This window comes from Ovis aries, chromosome X (assembly GCF_016772045.2).
Source record: "Ovis aries strain OAR_USU_Benz2616 breed Rambouillet chromosome X, ARS-UI_Ramb_v3.0, whole genome shotgun sequence".
Taxonomy (NCBI): Eukaryota; Metazoa; Chordata; class Mammalia; order Artiodactyla; family Bovidae; genus Ovis; species Ovis aries.
Genome location: NC_056080.1, coordinates 129,425,166 through 129,444,726, shown reverse-complemented (window position 1 = coordinate 129,444,726; position 19,561 = coordinate 129,425,166). Strand labels below are relative to the sequence as shown.

The window sequence follows — 19,561 nt, the reverse complement described above, 5'->3', positions numbered from 1 at the left end:
CCAGTGTTAGAATAATGAGCTGGTTTCATAACTTTCTCCAAGTTGACCAGTTTTTTGTTGACACTTTTTGACCAGTTACATTTTTAAGCATCATCCTGAATTCATTTATGTAAACACATTTGATACATTACAATCCACTGTAGTTATTGTTTTTCTGCTGTGCTATGCATGGTCAGTCATGTCTGACTGACTCTTTGCAACCCCATGGACTGTAGCCTGCCAGGCTCCTCTGTCCATGGGATTTCCAAGGCAAGAATACTGGAATGGGTTGCCATTTCCTACTCCAGGGCATCTACCCAACCCAGGGATCAAACCTGCATCTCTTGCATCTTCTGAATTGGCAGGTGGATGATTTACCACTATACCACCCGGAAGCAAATTATTGCGTTTACTGATGCTCAAATTGCTTCATGTTGGCCAGTGAGACTCTCTTCGGTTTGGCTCCTAAGTCCTTTTGGCACAACCTTAGTAGTGTACCCACATAGGGAAAAAGCCAATCATAAGTCCAAACTGTTGTCTGCTTCTGACCAATCAGCTATAAAACAGAGGTTCCCATGACCTCCTCCTCATTGAATTTTATTATTTGTTAGAGCAGCTCATAGAACTCAGGGTAACACTTAAGCTTACCAATTTAAATTTGAGGATATGTTAAAAAGATACAGTGAACAGTCAGAAGAATAGATGCATAGGGCAAGGTCTGGGAGGCTCCTGAATGGAGGAGCTTCTGTCCCTGTGGAGTTGGAGTACATTACTCTCCCATATGTGGATGTGTTCACCAACCTGGAAGACCTCCAAAACCCATAATTTGGGGTATTTTTATGGAGGCTTCTTTACATAAGCATGATCAGTTATTAACTCCATTTCTAGTCCCTTTCCCATCTCTAGAGAAGTGGAGGATGGGGCTGATATTCCAAGCTTCTAGTTGCAGCTTGGTCTTTCTGGAGATCAGCCCCCATCCAGGAGCTATACAAGAACCCACCCAGAGTTGCCTCATTAGAACAAAAGATACTCCAATCACTCAAGAAATTCTAAGGAATTTAGGAGCCTATTCAGGAACCAGGGTCAAAGACCAAATATTAGAACAAAAGATAGCATTCTTATCACTCAAGAATTTACAATGGTTTTAGGCGCTCTGTGCCAGGAACTGGGAACAGAGACCAAAACATATTTTCTATTATCTCACAGCCTCCATAACTTCTTTGCTATCTGGTGTGGCAAGATATTCGAAGTGCATTGGACATATCTTGCCGCAGACCTAGAATCAGCCATTCTCTGAGAAACCTTGATTCCTTTCATTGGTCAATGATATTTAGAATCTCAATCTGGGCACTAGTGGTGTTCTTTAGTATTTACATTGTTTTGAAATGTTTTTAGTGAGCAGAGCTTGAAAATACATACATTTTAAAAATAATAATACTGAGTTCATACTAATGTTTTCAATAATTGGATTATCTTCGCAGATCCTTCCTTCAGGCTATGGAAAAACTGGCAAAGCATCCCAATTCTGCAAGATTATTCACATGCCAAGTGATAAAAATTTACTGTGTCACCAGATCCAGTGACTTGCTTTTGGACAATGATAGGTAAATATTGACAAATTCTTATTTCCCAGTTTCCTTATATAATCTATGTTACTATATTTTCTGAATAAAACATCAGATGGTCCCATAAGTATTGCAAATATGGAGACAACAGAAGAAAATGCTCAAAATTGGATGTATCTGGAAATCTGGAATGTATAGCTGCCATGTAAATATCTAGGCCAAGGATGGCAAACACATTACCTCATCTATGGTAGTCACCACTAACTAATCACTCTTTTATACTGAGCTAGATGCACCTTAGAATCTTTCATAGCACAAGTCTTCAGGAAGTCACTATAAATCAATCTAGGTGGCCAAGCAAGATGATATATACTACCATCCATATTTAAGGCAAACCAATGTTCTGTTAGGGCAACGCTGGTGGCTCAGATGGTAAAGAATCTGCCTGCAATGCAGGAGACATGGGTTCAATCCCTAGGTTGGTAGTATCCCCTGGAGAAGGGAATGGCAACCCACCCTAGTATTCTTGCCTGGAGAGCTGGAGAGTCCCAAGGACAGAGAAGCCTGGCAAGCTACAGTTCATGGGGTCACAAAGTCAGACACAACTCAACAACTACACTACTACTACTACTACTGTTTTGTTATCACATTACAACTTTGTACAATTAATACAGTAGTTGCCAACTTGGATTTTGAAGTATATTAGTCCTGTTAACAGTTGTTCAATAAACAAAATGGATTTGTGGTCACAGAAGTTTTGTATTCAAAAAATGCTTTCTTCATTGCAAGATTTTAACAGCCTTTAATGTTCTAATATGCATTGTGACTCTCCAGGAAGAGAAATAGCATGATTTGACCCCTTCATGAAACTCTTTTGTTCATAAGCACCTTATGAACACAACATCAGGCTTTTCTTTTATACTAATCACATTCAAATTATGTCTTTAAGCCCATATCAATGTATTTAAAACTGACTCAGGATTGGGCGCTTTTGGAGGAAATAGATTTCATACACTGAATGCTGATTTTTGCATGTGTGTGTCACTCTCCAAAGGTAACCTTTTCTTCAGTATTAAGAGACAATTTTGCTTTAGTCTTCAATCTACCGACTACAGTATGATTGTAGTTTTGATAGAAAAGTTGTGTATGTGTGTGTGTGTGTGTGTGTGTGTGTAACTATGCTACAAAGATAGGATTATATTACTTCACTATGCATGGACGCATCACTGATGGAGGGCATAGTTTGACAGATCTCAATGATGGATCATTTGGAATAGTCCACTCTGAGAGTGCCAAAACCCACAGCTGGAACTTTGAAACTTTGAGCTATCTGCTTTGTGCTGTTCCCTCATGATTAGTGGTAATCATGTTTCTTCTATTCTATGCGGATGGTAGTTGCTTTGCAAATAGTCTCTAGAGACTCTTTTAATATCAGATTTGTTTAGGAGACTTTGGGCTAACATAGGAATTTGCTTAACCCTAAGGATTAATTAATTACCCTCTAAGGATTCCAACATTCTGCAAATATGTAATATCTTCAGCAGTTATGAGCTTCTGACTACAGAACTGGGTGTCCAAGTCTAGAAATTAAAAGGCCCGTAAAATTTGCAAATAGGTTGGGGGATGGGATTTTTCAGAGATAATTAAACTGTTGGAAAAAAGCATCTGTGAGAAAAGAACAAAGATAAACTAGATTCCCATAAAGATGAGGGACTCAAATATGCTGCTGCTGCTAAGTCGCTTCAGTCGTGTCTGACTCTGTGCAACCCCATAGATGGCAGCCCACCAGGCTCTTCCGTCTCTGGGATTTTCCAGGCAAGAGTGCTGGAGTGGGGCACCATTGCCTTTTCCAGTGCATGAAAGTGAAAAGTGAAAGTGAAGTCACTCAGTCGTATCCGACTCTTAGCGACCCCATGGACTGCAGCCCACCAGGCTCTTCCGTCCATGGGATTTTACAGGCAAGAGTATTGGAGTGGGGTGCAGTTGCCTTCTCTGCTCAAATATGAAGGACTGTTATTTTGAGCAGTTCACTGAACAGTTCAATACAGTGCAGAAAGAAAGCATTGAAACACCAACAAATTTTTTGTTATTCTTTTCAATTTTCTGGGTTGGAATATTTTCATTATATATGTATTATAATGAATATATAAAGTAGATATGAACAGTAGTACATGTATAAAATCTGCAAATACATATACCTACATTGGGGCCCATGCTGAAAAGTTCTCTTTCATTAATATTATTACAGATAAGAATGTGTGAGTAAAGCAATTGCTTTAAAGGACTCTGAGCACTTCTTCAACGGAAGAGTGTTTCAGTGTGCTTGTATAGGGAGCAGGACTGATTTAAGTAGGAGCACAAGGAATTCAGTTAAATACATTCATTTTCGTTTTAACAATAACTATTGATGAAACAACATTTATATTCAACAAATATTTTCTGAGCATGTCCTATGTAACAAGCATTGCCCTAGGCTCTGCAGATATGATGGTGAATCTACATCGTCACAGTTCTTGACTTTATAGTGCAACACAGTTTAGTGGAGGAAGTAAGTGTTAGTCGCTCAGTTGTGCCAGACTCTTTCCAACCCCATGGACTGCAGCCCACCAGGCTCCTCTGTCCATGAAATTTTCCAGGCAAGGATACTGGAGTGGGCTGCCATTTCCTTCTCCAGGGGATCTTCCCAACCCAGGGATTGAAACCGGGTCTCCTGTACTGCAGGCAGATTCTTTACCGACTGAGCTACAAGGGAAGCCCAGTGGAGGAAGGCAGGTATCAAGTAAATAATTATACACTTAAATATCTCCTCATAAAGACAACCTACTGAATGAGAGACAACATCTGCAAATTATATGACTGATAAGGGGTTAATATCCAAAATATATAAATAGCTATTATAACTCAACAGAAAAAAAATCAAGTAACCCAATCCAAAAACGGTAAGAAGACCTGAAAAAACATTTTTACAAAGAGGACATTTAGGTGACCAACAAGCACATGAAAAAATGCTCAATATCGTTAATTATCAAAGAAATACAAATTAGAATCATAATGAGATATCACCTCACACCTGTCATAATCAGTTCAGTTCAGTCACTCAGTCATGTCTGACTCTTTGCCACCCCATGAATTGCAGCACGCCTGGCCTCCCTGTCCATCACCAACTCCCACAGTTCACTCAGACTCATGTCCATCGAGTTGGTGATGCCATCCAGCCATCTCATCCTCTGTCGTCCCCTTCTCCTCCAGCCCCCAATCCCTCCCAGCATCAGAGTCTTTTCCAATGAGTCAACTCTTTGCATGAGGTGGCCAAAGTACTGGAGTTTCAGCTTTAGCATCATTCCTTCCAAAGAACACCCAGGACAGATTTTTAGAATGGACTGGTTGGATCTCCTTGCAGTCCAAGGGACGCTCAAGAGTCTTCTCCAACACCACAGTTCAAAAGCATCAATTCTTCAGCGCTCAGCTTTCTTCACAGTCCAGCTCTCACATCCATACATGACCACTGGAAAAACCATAGCCTTGACTAAACGGACCTTTGTTGACTAATTTCTCTGCTTTTGAATATGCTATCTAGATTGGTCATAACTTTCCTTCCAAGGAGTAAGCATCTTTTAATTTCATGGCTGCAGTCACCATCTTCAGTGATTTTGGAGCCCCCCAAAATATAAAGTCTGACACTGTTTCCACTGTTTCCCCATCCATTTCCCATGAAGTGATGGGACCAGATGCCATGATCTTCGTTTTCTGAATGTTGAGCTTTAAGCCAACTTTTTCACTCTCCACTTTCACTTTCATCAAGATGCTTTTTAGTTCCTCTTCACTTTCTGCCATAAGGGTGGTGTCATCTGCATATCTGAGGTTATTGATGTTTCTCCTGGCAATCTTGATTCCAGCTTGTGCTTCTTCTAGCCCAGCGTTTCTCATGATGTACTCTGCATAGAAGTTAAATAAGCAGGGTGGCAATATACAGCCTTGACATACTCCTTTTCCTGATTTGGAACCAGTCTGTTGTTCCATGTCCAGTTCTAACTGTTGCTTCCTGACCTGCATATAGGTTTCTCAAGAGGCAGGTCAGGTGGTCTGGTATCTCCATCTTTTTCAGAATTTTCCACGGTTTATTGTGATCCACACAGTCAAAGGCTTTGGCATAGTCAATAAAGCAGAAATAGATGTTTTTCTGAAACTCTCTTGCTTTTTCCATGATCCAGCAGATGTTGGCAATTTGATCTCTGGTTCCTCTGCCTTTTCTAAAACCAGCTTGAACATCTGGAAGTTCACGGTTCATGTATTGCTGAAGCCTGGCTTGGAGAATTTTGAGCATTACTTTACTAGCATGTGAGATGAGTGAAATTGTGCAGTAGTTTGAGCATTCTTTGGCATTGCCTTTCTTTGGGATTGGAATGAAAACTGACATTTTCCAGTCCTGTGGCCACTGCTGAGTTTTCCAAATTTGCTGGCATATTGAGTGCAGCACTTTCACAGCATCATCTTTCAGGATTTGAAATAGCTCAAGTGAAATTCCATCATCTCCACTAGCTTTGTTCGAAGTGATGCTTTCTAAGGCCCACTTGACTTCACATTCCAAGATGCCTGGCTCTAGGTGAGTGATCATACCATCGTGATTATCTTGGTCGTGAAGATCTTTCTTGTACAGGTCTTCTGTGTATTCTTGCCACCTCTTCTTAATATCTTCTGCCTCTGTTAGGTCCATACCATTTCTGTCCTTTATCGAGCCTATCTTTGCATGAAATGTAACCTTGGTATCTCTAATTTTTTTTGAAGTGATCTCTAGTCTTTCCCATTCTGTTGTTTTCCTCTATTTCTTTGCATTGATCACTGAGGAAGGCTTTCTTTTTTTTTTTTTTGCATTCTTTTTTTTTAATTTTTTATTTTTTTTTATTTTTCATATTATTTCTACATTTTATTTTTATTTTTAAATTTTACAATCTTTAATTCTTACATTGTGAGACATAGACTGGCGATTCAATTCATATGATAGTATACATGTTAGAATGTCATTCTCCCAAATCATCCCACCCTCTCCTCTCCCTCTGAGTCCAAAAGTCCGTTATACACATCTGTGTCTCTTTCCCTGTCTTGCATACAGGGTGGTCATTGCCATCTTGAGGAAGGCTTTCTTATCTCTCCTTGCTATTCTTTGGAACTCTGCATTCATATGCTTATATCTTTCCTTTTCTCCTTTGCTTTTCACTTCTCTTCTTTTCACAGCTATCTGTAAGGCCTCCCAGACAGCCATTTTGCTCTTTTGCCTTTCTTTTCCATGGGGATGGTCTTGATCCTTGTCTCCTGTACAATGTCATGAAGCTCTGTCCATAGTTCATCAGGCACTCTATCTATCAGATCTAGACCCTTAAATCTATTTCTCACTTCCACTGTATAATCGTAAGGGATTTGATATAGGTCATACCTGACAAAATGGCTATCATCAAAAAGAACACAAATGTCAAATATTGGCAAAGATGTGGAGAAGAGGGAACCCTCATCCATTGTTGGTGGGAATGTAAATTGGTGCAGCCACTGTGGAAAACAGTATGGAGGTTTCTCAAAAAACTAAAAATACAGCTATCATATGACCTAGCAATTCCACTCCAGGGCATATATCTGAGAAAAATGAAAACACTAATTTGGAAAGATGCATGCACCCTTGAGAAGGGCATGACAACCAAGTCTAGTATTCTTGCCTGGAAAATCCCATGGACCAAGGAACCTGGTGGGCTACAGTCCATAGGTTTGCAAAGAGTCGGACATGACTAAAGCAACTGAGCACCCACACGTGGATGGACTTGGAGGGTATTATGCTAAGCGAAATGTCTGACAGAGACAGACAAATGTCGTATGACATCACTTATATGTGGAATATAAAAAATAAAACAAACCAGTGAATATAATAAAAGAAACAGACACCCAGATAAAGAGAACATACTATTGGTTACCAGTGGGGAGAGGGAAGGGGGGGGAGCAGCAAGACAGGGGTAAGGGACTAAGAGATACAACTATTATGTATAAAATAAGCTACAAGAATATATTGTACAACATGGGGAATTTAACCAATATTTTATAATAACTATAAATGAAGTATAAAATTGTGAATCACTATGTTGTACACCTGTAACTTACACAGTATTGTATATCAACTATATGCCAATTAAAATTTTAAAGTTAAAAAAATCTCATCATAAACTGCAAAGTATTACAAAGAAAAGTACAGCAGGCTATACAGGAGACTACAAGAGAATAAACTGAAGCACTTTTTCTATTCTGGGGTTGAGAAAGGTTACCCTGAGGAGGTGATATTTAAGCTGGGGTCTATGGGCTTGACTGAGTGGTTAGCTTGGGAAGAGGTAGAGAGAGTGTGGCCTTCCTAGAGGGAGGGTGCCTGAAGTCTCTGAGGGAGCACATGGAGAATGAGGTGTAGTGCCACATTAGGGACAGATTATCAGGCAATGGGGAAGCTTCAGAGATGAATCTGCTTGACAAAGACGGAGTGCAGGCTAAATGACCCCGGAAGCTCCATCCTCCTTTGATTTCAGGTGAAAAAAAAGTCACAAATTGGTTGGAGGTACCAGAGGGGAACGGGCATCCCTGGTGGCTCAGTTACAATAAAGAATCCGCCTGCAATGCGGGAGAACTGGGTTGGATCCCTGAGTCAGGAAGATCCCCTGGAGGAGGGCATGGCAACTCACCCCAGTAAATCCTCATGGACAGAAGAGCCTGACGGGCTACAGTCCATGGAGTCCCAAGGAGCTGGACACAACTGAGCGACTAAGCACAGCACAGCACAGCACCAGAGCGGCGCAGGAGACAAAAAGAAGTGATTGGGTAGGTGGATAGGCCCCATTGGAACACTGCATTCTACCCCAGTAACGTTTCTGGGAACCTCAGGTAATGCTCTCAGGGTGGCCCTCCAGAATGGTAACCTGTAAGGGTAAAGGGCAGTGTGCTTTCTATGCCTGAGCTACAGATGAGAACCTTTCCTCTTGGATTGCCATGAGAATTTTATGAGCAGTAGCCAGCTACAGGGCCTAGTATTGTGTCGTGATTCTGTATTTCCCTGAATTATTTTAAACAAGAATAATTAAGTGTATGTGCTACCCTCTTGAGAAAAGCAGTGGGTTTGAAGGTAGGGTAAATGAGGTAGGTGATGGCTTAGTCGCTAAATTGTGCAGTAGGTCGAAGGTAATTCCCAGAAATGGGGCTGTGGCTATGGATGAGCTAAGTGGCAGAGCAACGTTTGTGGGGCCATTGTCGCTGTGCCTACTGATCTGCGAGGGGAGGGAAGGAGGACAAAGGAAACCAGGGTTGGCCACTGAGCCTGAAAGAAGTGTGAGCGAGCCAGAGAGTGCTCCCTACCCGCGAGGGCGGGGGGCGGCTAGCCCGGGTCCCCCACGCCGGGAAAGGGGCGATAGGAGGCGGCGCGCGCCCCGCCCCCTCCTCCGGCGGGCGCGGGCGCGAGACGCTGCGCGGCGGCAGCGGCGGGCGCGAGCGGCAGCTGTCAGGCCACCGAGGTCCAGGCTGCACTTGCCGCCCCGTTGAGGACGAGGAGGCGGCAGGAGCGGTGGCGGTGTCGCCGCGGAACCGGATTGCCGGCACGGAGGGCTCACCGGCCTGGCCCCCGCGGCCCTCTCCCGCCTCGCTCCCATTGTGTTGGGTAAGATGCCGGTGAGGGGGCAGCGAGAGTGGCTGAGCGGCTGGAGGACCCGGGAGGCGGGGAGATGGGGCCCCCGGGGGCAGAGGGAGAAAGGGAGGTCTGGGTGATCCCCGGGGGCACTTGCACCTTGCGGAAGGGGCCTGGGCGCCGCCGGCGTCGGAGTTGCAGGGGCGGGGGTAGGTGATGGTGGAGGGGGGCGTTGCTGAGTAATCCGGAGCAGCTGCCAAAGCCGGGCAGAGGCGCAGGGCTCCGTGGGGAGCGGGTGTGGCCCAGTGCGCATGCGCCACAGCCGAGGGTTCTCAGAGCTGGGGATGAAGTGAGATGATCTGGGTCCGAGGTAGTTGGAACTATGGGTGACATCTCCACTTTCTGGGTCTCCGATGCTAACAGGACCCCTGTCACGGAGATGCCAGCATTCCCAGCCTCCTAAGGAAGCTTCTTTTCCATGTACCTTGCTCACTTAATGTCACCCAAACCTCACCTCTTCTTCTCCAGGCTGTCTACTCAGGAAGAAGTGGCCTGGGGACAGTGCCAAATTGCTTTCTAGTTTGCCTTCGGGCTCATAGTCCACGGAGCTGTCGTTGTGAGGAGAGGTTAGAGGTGTAACTCCACCTTGGACCCTTCTAGTTGCATGTAAGATATAAATATGGGCATAAATGTAAAAATAGCGTTTCAGTGGCAATGACAGCTGTGGCATTTGAACTCAGTATGGATGTAGCTGATAACTTGTTTAGCTCTGCAAAATGAATCCAGTGCGTCAGAGGGTTTCCCTGCTGCGGAACCATCCCCCGTTCCCAACCCCAAGCATCAGGTTGTATTGGAAACAATCTATACCGTTTCAAGTAGAGGGTCTCAAAGATCCAATCATTTCCTATTTGCATTGATTTTTATATAGATGAAGGAAAGCCCCACTCAATTCGCCAGTGTAGTATTTCCAAATATTGTGCCAGGAATCCACAGCGAGTTGAATAGTCTCAATCGATGTGTCACCGTGAGGTGGGCATTCCCCACAGCTCTAACTATGGCTCCTCCCCCGGTGCAGATTGCTACCATAGCCACTCTCACCCACTGCCTAGCCCTCCTCAGCTTCTCTTCCCCCTACCCTCCGACCTGCGGTACACATCTTTCTCAAAACTTGCTCCCAAACAATCTGCATTATGGATCTGAGCATCATCCTACTCATGGCAGCTGAACTGATGTTTCCAATTTACTTTTCTATTTTTCTCTCCATCATCACACTGAAATGTACTATTTTCAAAGGTTCAGTCTCTTTCTTACCATTGTACTGCCTCCTCAAGCACCTCCATCCCCACCCACAAGCATCCTCAACTAAATACAATAATTGTAATAAGCCTGTGTGGGTGCAAGTACAACAGGTTCAGAAGGTAACAAAAGTGGGGGAGAACAAAGAAAGCTAGGGAGTATCACTTATGTCAATTCCTAATTCACCTTACTGTCCAAGACCAAGACCCTATTTGGGGGAAAAAAGTGAATAAACTATCCTTAGAGAATATTTGTTAATCTGTTTTGGGGAGTGAAGTAGGAAAGGGGAATGGTATCTCTGGGATGTCTGAGTCATTTAAAGGCAGATCTTTCTCTGAATAGGGCCAAAATTAGAATAAACATTTTAGTCCAAATCCTAAACTAATAAGGGACCCTTAAGGGATGTAGAAGGGATTTGACTTTCCTACTAAATGCACTCAGGTTTATCCAAGAATTTCCTTGCCTACTTAATGCTACCTTCTTTTAAGATTTGCTATAAATGTGGCATATCCTGAAGAAAAAAATCATTTGATTTACTTTTATACTGTGCTAGTTCTTTTAAAGTATGTATTAAAGGGTATCACACTCAAATTATGATGATGATGCTAGCACCCCCTGAAAACATAAAGTGGGGATAATTATTCTGCTCTTGTTTTGTTGAAAATTGAGAAATTTATATATTTGAAATGTGAGAGGAGAGGGAGGAAAACTGGAGCATTTCCACTGACTTTCAACAAGTGGAATTCCTGTTAAGTCCCATCTAGAAAGTGATCCAGGTAAGCCCATGACTTCTCCTCTTTAGTCACCTTATAACTAATAATATTTGGATGTCTTACAGAACTGTGAATATATTATATCTTTGCATCCATTCAGAGGCATTAGTTCTGGGTATTTACCTAAATAATAAACACACACTTGTCAATTATCCCTCTGCTGCCACATAAAAGGACTTCAAAGACATATACAAACAAAGGCCCTAGGATCCAGAAATTTAGAATTTGGTTGTACAGGAAAAAAAGATTTTTTAACAATATAAGGCAGTATAATATTATTTCAACTGTCGACTAGGAGGTCTGAAGCTTATATGTCAAATTATAAACTCCTTGAGGGTAAGACCTTGCCTCAAACATGTTTGATTTCCCACAGGGTCTACACCCAGGGGTGCTCAAGTGATGGAAGCTTTGCAAAGTATATGGATTAGGTAAGGAGAAACTAGAGGCAGGGAGACAAGAGCTAAGAAGCTTTCACAATAGATTAGATACAGAGAGATGTGGACCAAAATGAAGATAGCAGTAAAACACTGAAAAAGGATATCACAAGGAAAAATGAGCAGGATTTAGTGACTGAAGACAAGGAGACAAGCCTAAACTGTATTCATTTTTACCTCCTGCAAATAAAGGGGAGTTGGAGACAACAGAGGGAAACGGAGGATCACCTTAGTAAGAACGGAGCACACAATAGGCACTCAAATGTTTTCTCAAGCATCAGTCGTAGTATTGGGCCAGAAGACCCTTAAGGTCCCTCCAGTGCTAAGATTCTGTCGTATATGCAGATAACCAAGACTTTTGGGGAACAGGACATTCTCAGATATGGAAGAAAGAGAAAAGGAAGAAGTGTTATCCTCCCACTGGCAGGCCCTTTCTGAGAAGAGTTAATATGGAGTCACAAGGCCCCCACCAATGAATGAAAGGAGGTGAAGAGCTACCAGCCCCGTACACTTGGCACTGAATCACGTTGCTCTTCCCTGCTGTAGAACCTATGCACCCAGAAGTTATGTGTGCACACAACCAAATAAGGGATGCACAAGCAACTGCAGCACTATCTCAGATAGTTAATACTTCATCATTTTCCTGGAGCTGATATTTGGTTTCCATATGCACTCAGTCCTTGACCCATCATTTGAGTTTATCTGCAGCAGCCAGAAATGTAGAGTTAGTGAGTTGTTTAATGATGTGAACACCTGTTTGCTAGGAACTGAAGGACGCTCACTTGGCATGGGCCCTTAATACTGTCGGTATTGTGCCTAAGTACTTCCTGCTAGTGAGAGTTCCAGAGTTCTTCTCTCTAATGTTATCCTACAGACCAATATAAAAATTAACATGAGATTGCTAAGCAGTGGAAATTTCTTAAAAGCTTCTTAATTCCTCAGTTAAAACATTCAACAAACTAGGAACTGTTTTTTCTTTTTAGATCAGTACTCTTGATGTTGCTGAAATAAGATGTTTGCCATAATTAATTATAATTTTAAATGAAGTTGTATTTGAATTTAATAAAGCCAGTTAAATGCTAAAACCTTTGTTTAAGACAGATGACCAAAATTTAGTAAATTAGCCAAAACTATATATGGTAAACAAGGAGTCCCCAAACATATTTTTTTCCTCTCTGATCTTATGGAATCAATTGCAGAGACACCCTCCAGGCAGATTGATGAGTACATTAATAACTTTCTTAGAGATTGGCACGTTGGTAGGTACAAAGGGAAGGAGTTTCGTGTCTGACTTAGAATTTCAAGATATCTTAAACGCCTTTGTGCTTTCGCTTTCCTTAATATCATCTATTTTCCTTGATTTACTTTTAGTTTGAATGGAGAGTTCAACAGAGAGACAATGTAAACCATTTGTTGTTGTTCAGTCGCTCAGTCGTGTCCAACTCCTTGTGACCCCATGGTCTGCAGCACGCCTGGCTTCCCTGTCCTTTGCCATCTCCCAGGGCTGGCTCAAACTCATGCCCATTGAGCCAGCGATGCCATCCAACTGTCTTGTCCCCTGTTGTCCGCTTTTCTCCTCCTGCCCTCAATCTTTCCCACCATCAAGGTCTTTCCTAATGAGTCGGCTCTTCGATTCAGGTGGCCAAAGCATTGAAGCTTCAGCATCAGTCCTTCCAATGAATGTTCAGGATTGATATCCTTTAGGATTGAATGATTTGATCTCCTTGCAGTCCATATAAAGTACATTCAAGTTAGGACAGAGTTAATGTTCATCCAATAAAATTATTTTGTCCATGGTAAACATTTTTAGCCACTTGAACTCCTAAGTATATTTGTGAAAAGCATCCTCTGTAGGTAAATTGAGATTGATCTTTTTCCTGACTTGAGTGTATTTCTATATAGATAGCCTTAACTTTATTTTTAAATAAATTTTTAAAAATAATGTTTCCCAATCTGTTTTTTAGAATCATAAAAAGAGAGACTATAACAACAACAAGAAAAAGACTAAAATTGTGACAAAGACCCAACTGGGTAGGTTTACATTTTATTCTCAATTGGGTAGGTATCTGTTTTATATGTTTTTATTGGATCTCTTAAAATGAATATTTAGAAAAATACATAGTACACCTACACAGCAACATAACTCTTAAGGACTACTGAGGTTTTCAAGCTACATTTCAAATGTGTGTGCTCCTTTGCATGTGCTTCTTTCTTAGCGTTGTTTTAAAATTTTTTGTATGCTAATTATTTCATTTGTCACTACAAATTCTATATGCAGTATATATATGCAACATTATCATCACCTAAGTGTAAATATGAGATATAACAAGTGCACTTTTGATGAGTGATTAGTTTTCATCTCTTTGGGTCACTTTTATAAATAACACCCAATAAACTTCATCATTGTTGAGTTTCCACAATGGACCTAATTTGAAAGAAACTAACAGACTCTAGTACAAGGTAGTTGTTCAGTAAACATTTGCTCTTTTTAAGATGTGTTCTAGATAGTCCATGTATAGACATGTGGAGGTAACAATAAAGATACTGTATAATCCTTAGCTCTTTAGAGTTTACAGTATGTTTTCATTGGTGTCATTATGGAATTAGAACCTAAATCCAGAATTTAATAAGCTATCCAAGATTCTCTTCCTTAATGATAGCTGTTTATAATAATACCAGTCAACAATCATCAACTTGAGTGCCATTGTTCCATGAAGAAAAGATTATGGAAGATCATTTACTTGTGAGGGTATCCATAACAGTGCAGGTATTAATATAATGGGGCAAATGCCTGAAGAAAGCTAGTCTTTTTCTCTTTCCCAAGTTCTGGAGTCCAATGTAATCCTAACCAAAACTTCTACTAACAAAATCAAGATTCCAGCCTACATAGCTTTCTCTCCTCAGATGTTCTTGGGTCCATCAGGAATAGACTTCAGACACCTCTAATCAATTTCATAGTCTTTGCTTCTTGTTCGGAATTGTCCAAACCAGAAGCTAAGATGTTACACATTTGAGTAGCATTCTTGTTCTAGGCTTTCTCCCCTAGAATAGGGTCAGAACTGAACCAGATTATAGCACCATCTGCTAGTCCATTTATCCATGGCATTCAGCCATTTTTCCTGACACAGGCAAGAGGCTTCAGAAAAACAAGACCTATTTTCTCCCTTATGCATAAAAGAATTTTATTCCTTCTGCTATACTATATCATTTAATGAACATGACATAAGAGAGAAGGTAAATCAGAAGGCCTCCTAATTCAGAAGAAGTTGATTTACTATGAAGTTGATTTCAGTTTCAGGTTTAACTGTGTTCCCTCCTACTTTTTATTTTCAGGATCTCTTGGTTATAAACTCTTCTTCATCTGGTGCTGCAACAATGAGTGGGAAATCCCTGCTCTTAAAGGTCATTCTCTTGGGTGACGGTGGAGTTGGGAAAAGCTCACTCATGAACCGTTATGTAACCAATAAATTTGACTCCCAGGCTTTTCACACCATAGGGGTAGAGTTCTTAAATCGAGATTTGGAGGTAGATGGACGTTTTGTAACTCTCCAGATCTGGGACACTGCAGGGCAGGAACGTTTCAAGAGCCTTAGGACACCCTTCTACAGGGGAGCAGACTGCTGCCTCTTGACCTTCAGCGTGGATGACCGGCAGAGCTTTGAGAACCTGGGTAATTGGCAGAAAGAATTCATCTACTATGCAGATGTGAAAGACCCTGAGCACTTCCCCTTTGTAGTCCTGGGGAACAAAGTAGACAAAGAGGATAGGCAAGTGACTACTGAGGAGGCGCAGTCCTGGTGCATGGAGAATGGAGATTACCCTTATCTAGAAACAAGCGCCAAAGATGATACTAATGTGACAGTGGCCTTTGAAGAAGCTGTCAGGCAGGTGTTGGCTGTGGAGGAGCAACTGGAGCACTGCATGTTAGGTCACACTATTGACCTGAACAGTGGTTCCAAAGCAGGCTCTTCATGCTGTTAAACGTAGGAAGCCATTTAAAAATGTGCCCCAAATTGATCAGTCAGTAGTGTGAGAATCACTGTGCCCCTCTATTAGTGCACACACGTACAAAGGGATAAGAGATAAGTTTCTGATGTGAACTTGCCTTTCAAGTTGAAGTTGTAGAGTGATTTAAAGAAAGAAAAAAAAAAGCTTTATCAAGCCAACTGTATTTTGTGTAATTTCTGCTATTTCCTTCTTGTGTGTATCAGGACATTTCAGAAAACTTTAGTCCTGAGAGATTTAAATACTTTTCAAATCACAGTTTAATCTTAGAACCAGCCGCATGAAGGAGTTAAAGAGCTACCGCTATCCCTTAAAGCGTTCCATTAATCAACTAACAAATGTCACCATTGACTCTTGCCAAGCAGTTTCTGACATGTCTGCCAAAGGGGAAAAAAATAAGACTCTGAGATGTACTACAATAAAGACAATAATGCAAACTAGGTTGTCCTAAGCTTGAATGAATTATAAAGAGGTGGTAAAGATTAGGAGTGCAAAATATAATGATGTACACTGCCTTGTTTAAACACTTGTGTATGGTTTGCTCCCATCTGAACTTAAAAAAAATGCCATCTCGGTAAGAGATAAACTAATGACTCTGGAAATTTATTATACTCGTTGTATTTGAAGTAACAGGGTCCTAGTGAATGGATTATGCTTCATTTTGCCAACCACTCTTGCAAATAGATGGTTGGTCTGATTTTATTTCGCAAGTCTACTTTTGCTGCACAGGGGTGTTGCTTCTCTGACAACCTCTTATCTAGCAATGCTGCTTAGTATACAGCTTTGAATCCAGTGCACTCTGCTCATAATTGTGATGGGCCTTTGGTCACCATACTGTGCTCTCAGAGAAGCCTTCAGAACAGATTGGAGGATACTGGGCTTTTCTCATAAGGTACCTTAACTCGAATATTTATTGTAGAAGAAGGAACTGATTGATTGTATGTTGCACTGTATGTTCAGCTGGCCAAACTAAGATGTTGAAAGTAACAAGAGAACATGCTTTAACCCAGCATTAGAATGAACTCATAATTAGAGTTGTCCAGCGGTGGAATGGTCTGCCTTAATAGTGAACCCTCTTCCAGTGAAAATATTCAAGATGTTAGATGACCATCTGTTAAAATACCATAAAAAGAATTTCTATACTGACTAGATGTTTGGTTTAAGGTCCCTTTCAGCTCTAAGTCCTAGGAATCTATGAGCTACAAACTACGTATAAGTGCCATGTTACAGTTAGATATATCTTAAGACAACAGCTACAGCTATGGAAAGGGATTTTAAAATTTCTCAGACTATTCTGGGATCAGCCTTTAACAGCAACCACATAGCTCTTTCTTTTGCTTTTGCACTATGGCAGGAAAAATTCTTGAACTCCAAGTAATCATTACATGCCCAATATAAACATCCTGAAGATACCATATTAAAATACAAAAACAGTTTGTCAGAGTTTGATTACCATGGCTGCCAGCTATATACTTTATTATGAATATGCAGTCTAGTTCTTGTCAGTTGATTTACTTGTCCTGCACAGCTTTTAATCTGTACTTTTACAACATCAGTGATAAAATAGTGACCCAAGGTAGTGAAGGACAGTTAAAAATGACCGCAAAAAAGACCTAGGTCGGGAAGGGGGCAGGAGCTTTCACAGGAATATAGCCTAGAACTCTCCAATGTAGCCACATATGGAATCAGCCTTACAAGTGGGACCTTATGTGCTTTAAGAGCTCTGGGACTTTTTGGCAACATTGATAAGTGGAAGATGATATTTTAATCAAGTCATACTCAATATTTCCAATTTAAATATGGTCCTGACCCCATTGTCTAACTAACTTTGATGCCAGAAGTCGAAGCCAGAACTGGGACCCCACAGCTCTTGAGTATTGGTCCCTATCCTGCCTATGCCTATAGCCAGCCACACTGGTTTCCAAGTACTATGATCATTTTGCTACAATCATGTTAGAGTGAAAATCTGTACATCAGAACTGTTAATTGCTAATTGTTTTTAAGTGCATGAGACCTGGGGCCTTCTCTTTCTACTTGCACTCAGCTTATAATAGTTTCTATTTGTAGATCTCAGGCCTTCATAAAGACCTCCATCCACTCACAAAAGTACTTGTCACTATGAGAATGGCACGTGATCATTTAAGCAAAAAAATAAAAATTACTTGGGTATCCCATTCATAGGCCTCCTGTCCATCCAAGACAAGTGTTAATTTTATTGGCAGGTCAGTTGAAGCCCCTATTCTCTTAGCCATACCAGTTTTTTTCTACCAAATCACTACATAATATATAAACAAAAACACTTAATATTAAGTGACAAAAAGTGGCGGCATTTTAGTGAGTAACACTCAGTGGGGTGCTGACATAGAGTTTGGTTAAGATTTTTCAAAAAAAAACACCAAAGGCTGAAATCTGTGAGTACCAGGATCTGTGCATATAGAAAATTGTGTACTCTAGAATGTGCAGTGCAATATTTTCAGTAGGTGTTTTTTTCATGAACACTGGATTTTTTGGAACAAGATGTTTCTAATTGAAACTATACTGTTTTCAACGGTCCATTAAAACATCATACAGAATATCTATTAATTTATTTTCATGTATTGGGCTAACATTCAGGGGGCCTCAGTTTTCATATATCTTCAGTGGATTGATGAATTTCAGGTTAATTTGTGCCTGCCTCAGCCATCTCTATTGTACCCTGAGGTATTCCACAATCCTCTTGTTGCCGGTGCTGCTAAAAACTCAAAATTGTGTATCAGATATTTTGTTTCAACTGTAAAAAAAAAAAATCATCTGTGTTAAAGTGAATAAAAAGTGCATTTTGAATAACCAGTATACAATGTGTGTGCTTCTTTTTTCCCTTTCTCTTTTCAAGCAACTGGTGAGTGTGACGGAGCGTATTCATCTATCAAGTCACTCTTTCAGACTGTCCTACATGTGGCCCCTGGATCATTTTTTCACGTGGTACTTCAAGCAGCCACTACCTATTGATCAGACAGACACTGTTCTACTGATTGGGAAGCAAAGTCTAAAGATTAAGATAGGAAATTTCCTTTTATTTTATGCCAGTTTTTAATACATAAAGAGTATTGGGATAGAAATTGGATCTTGACTCTCCACTTTATTTCTTCATCATTTGAAATGAAAGTAAGCCATCACAAAATAGAAACAGAGCTTACATGTTCTCTTTATTTTCTTGACTGGCCTACTGTCCAGATCTTAGGAAAATATGAAAATATAGGCAAAACAAATCTGAAAGCAAAGGATAATTTTGTTAAATATTCTATTGCCTCTCACATATTGGACTTTAAAGAGACTTGGGTTAGCATTGATCGAGGGATTTGAATATCCAGTACATCAGCACAAGTCTCCCCACAGCACATCATTTCTGCATCATTCCATCTGTCACAGATTTAGTCCTCTTCCCTCCCGCCCTCTATTTTGCGTATTGGAACTTTCAGCAGTCAAAATCACAAAGGGAAAGACAAACAGATTTTTTTGCCACACGTACTCTTTCCCTCACTAAGGAAAATTATGTAATTAATTATCAGACCAACCTCAACTACAAGCATCTGAAATCCTTTTGATTGGGCTAGAATGATGTCAGTTTTAAGCTAGAAGGTGATAGATCTCAGTTCAGTTCAGTTGCTCAGTCGCGTCCACCTCTTTGCAACCCCATGGGCTGCAGCACACCAGGCTTCCCTGTCCATCACCAACTCCCAGAGCCTACTCAAACTCATGTCCATTGCGTTGGTGATGCCATCCAATCATCTTATCTTCTGCCACCCCCTTCTCCTCCCTCCTTCAATCTTTCCCAGCATCAGGGTCTTTTCCAATGAGTCAGTTCTTCGCATCAGGTGGCCAAAGTATTGG

General features: G+C 41.1%; 1 protein-coding gene across 2 annotated transcripts; it reads left to right on the top strand.

Annotated features, from left to right (window-relative positions):
* Positions 1 to 9,107: 9,107 nt before the first annotated feature.
* RAB9B (RAB9B, member RAS oncogene family) lies at positions 9,108 to 18,523 on the top strand. Of its 2 annotated transcripts, none has more exons than XM_015105121.4 (3): positions 9,108 to 9,216; positions 13,651 to 13,717; positions 15,020 to 18,523. In XM_015105121.4, exon 3 carries the CDS (start codon positions 15,062 to 15,064, stop codon positions 15,665 to 15,667), a length of 606 nt encoding a protein of 201 aa, XP_014960607.1. In that variant the 5' UTR covers positions 9,108 to 9,216; positions 13,651 to 13,717; positions 15,020 to 15,061; the 3' UTR covers positions 15,668 to 18,523. The 2 variants fall into 2 exon arrangements, with proteins under 2 accessions (XP_014960607.1, XP_042098217.1); XM_042242283.2 differs by having other exon boundaries at positions 13,651 to 13,744.
* The last annotated feature ends 1,038 nt before the right edge of the window (positions 18,524 to 19,561 follow it).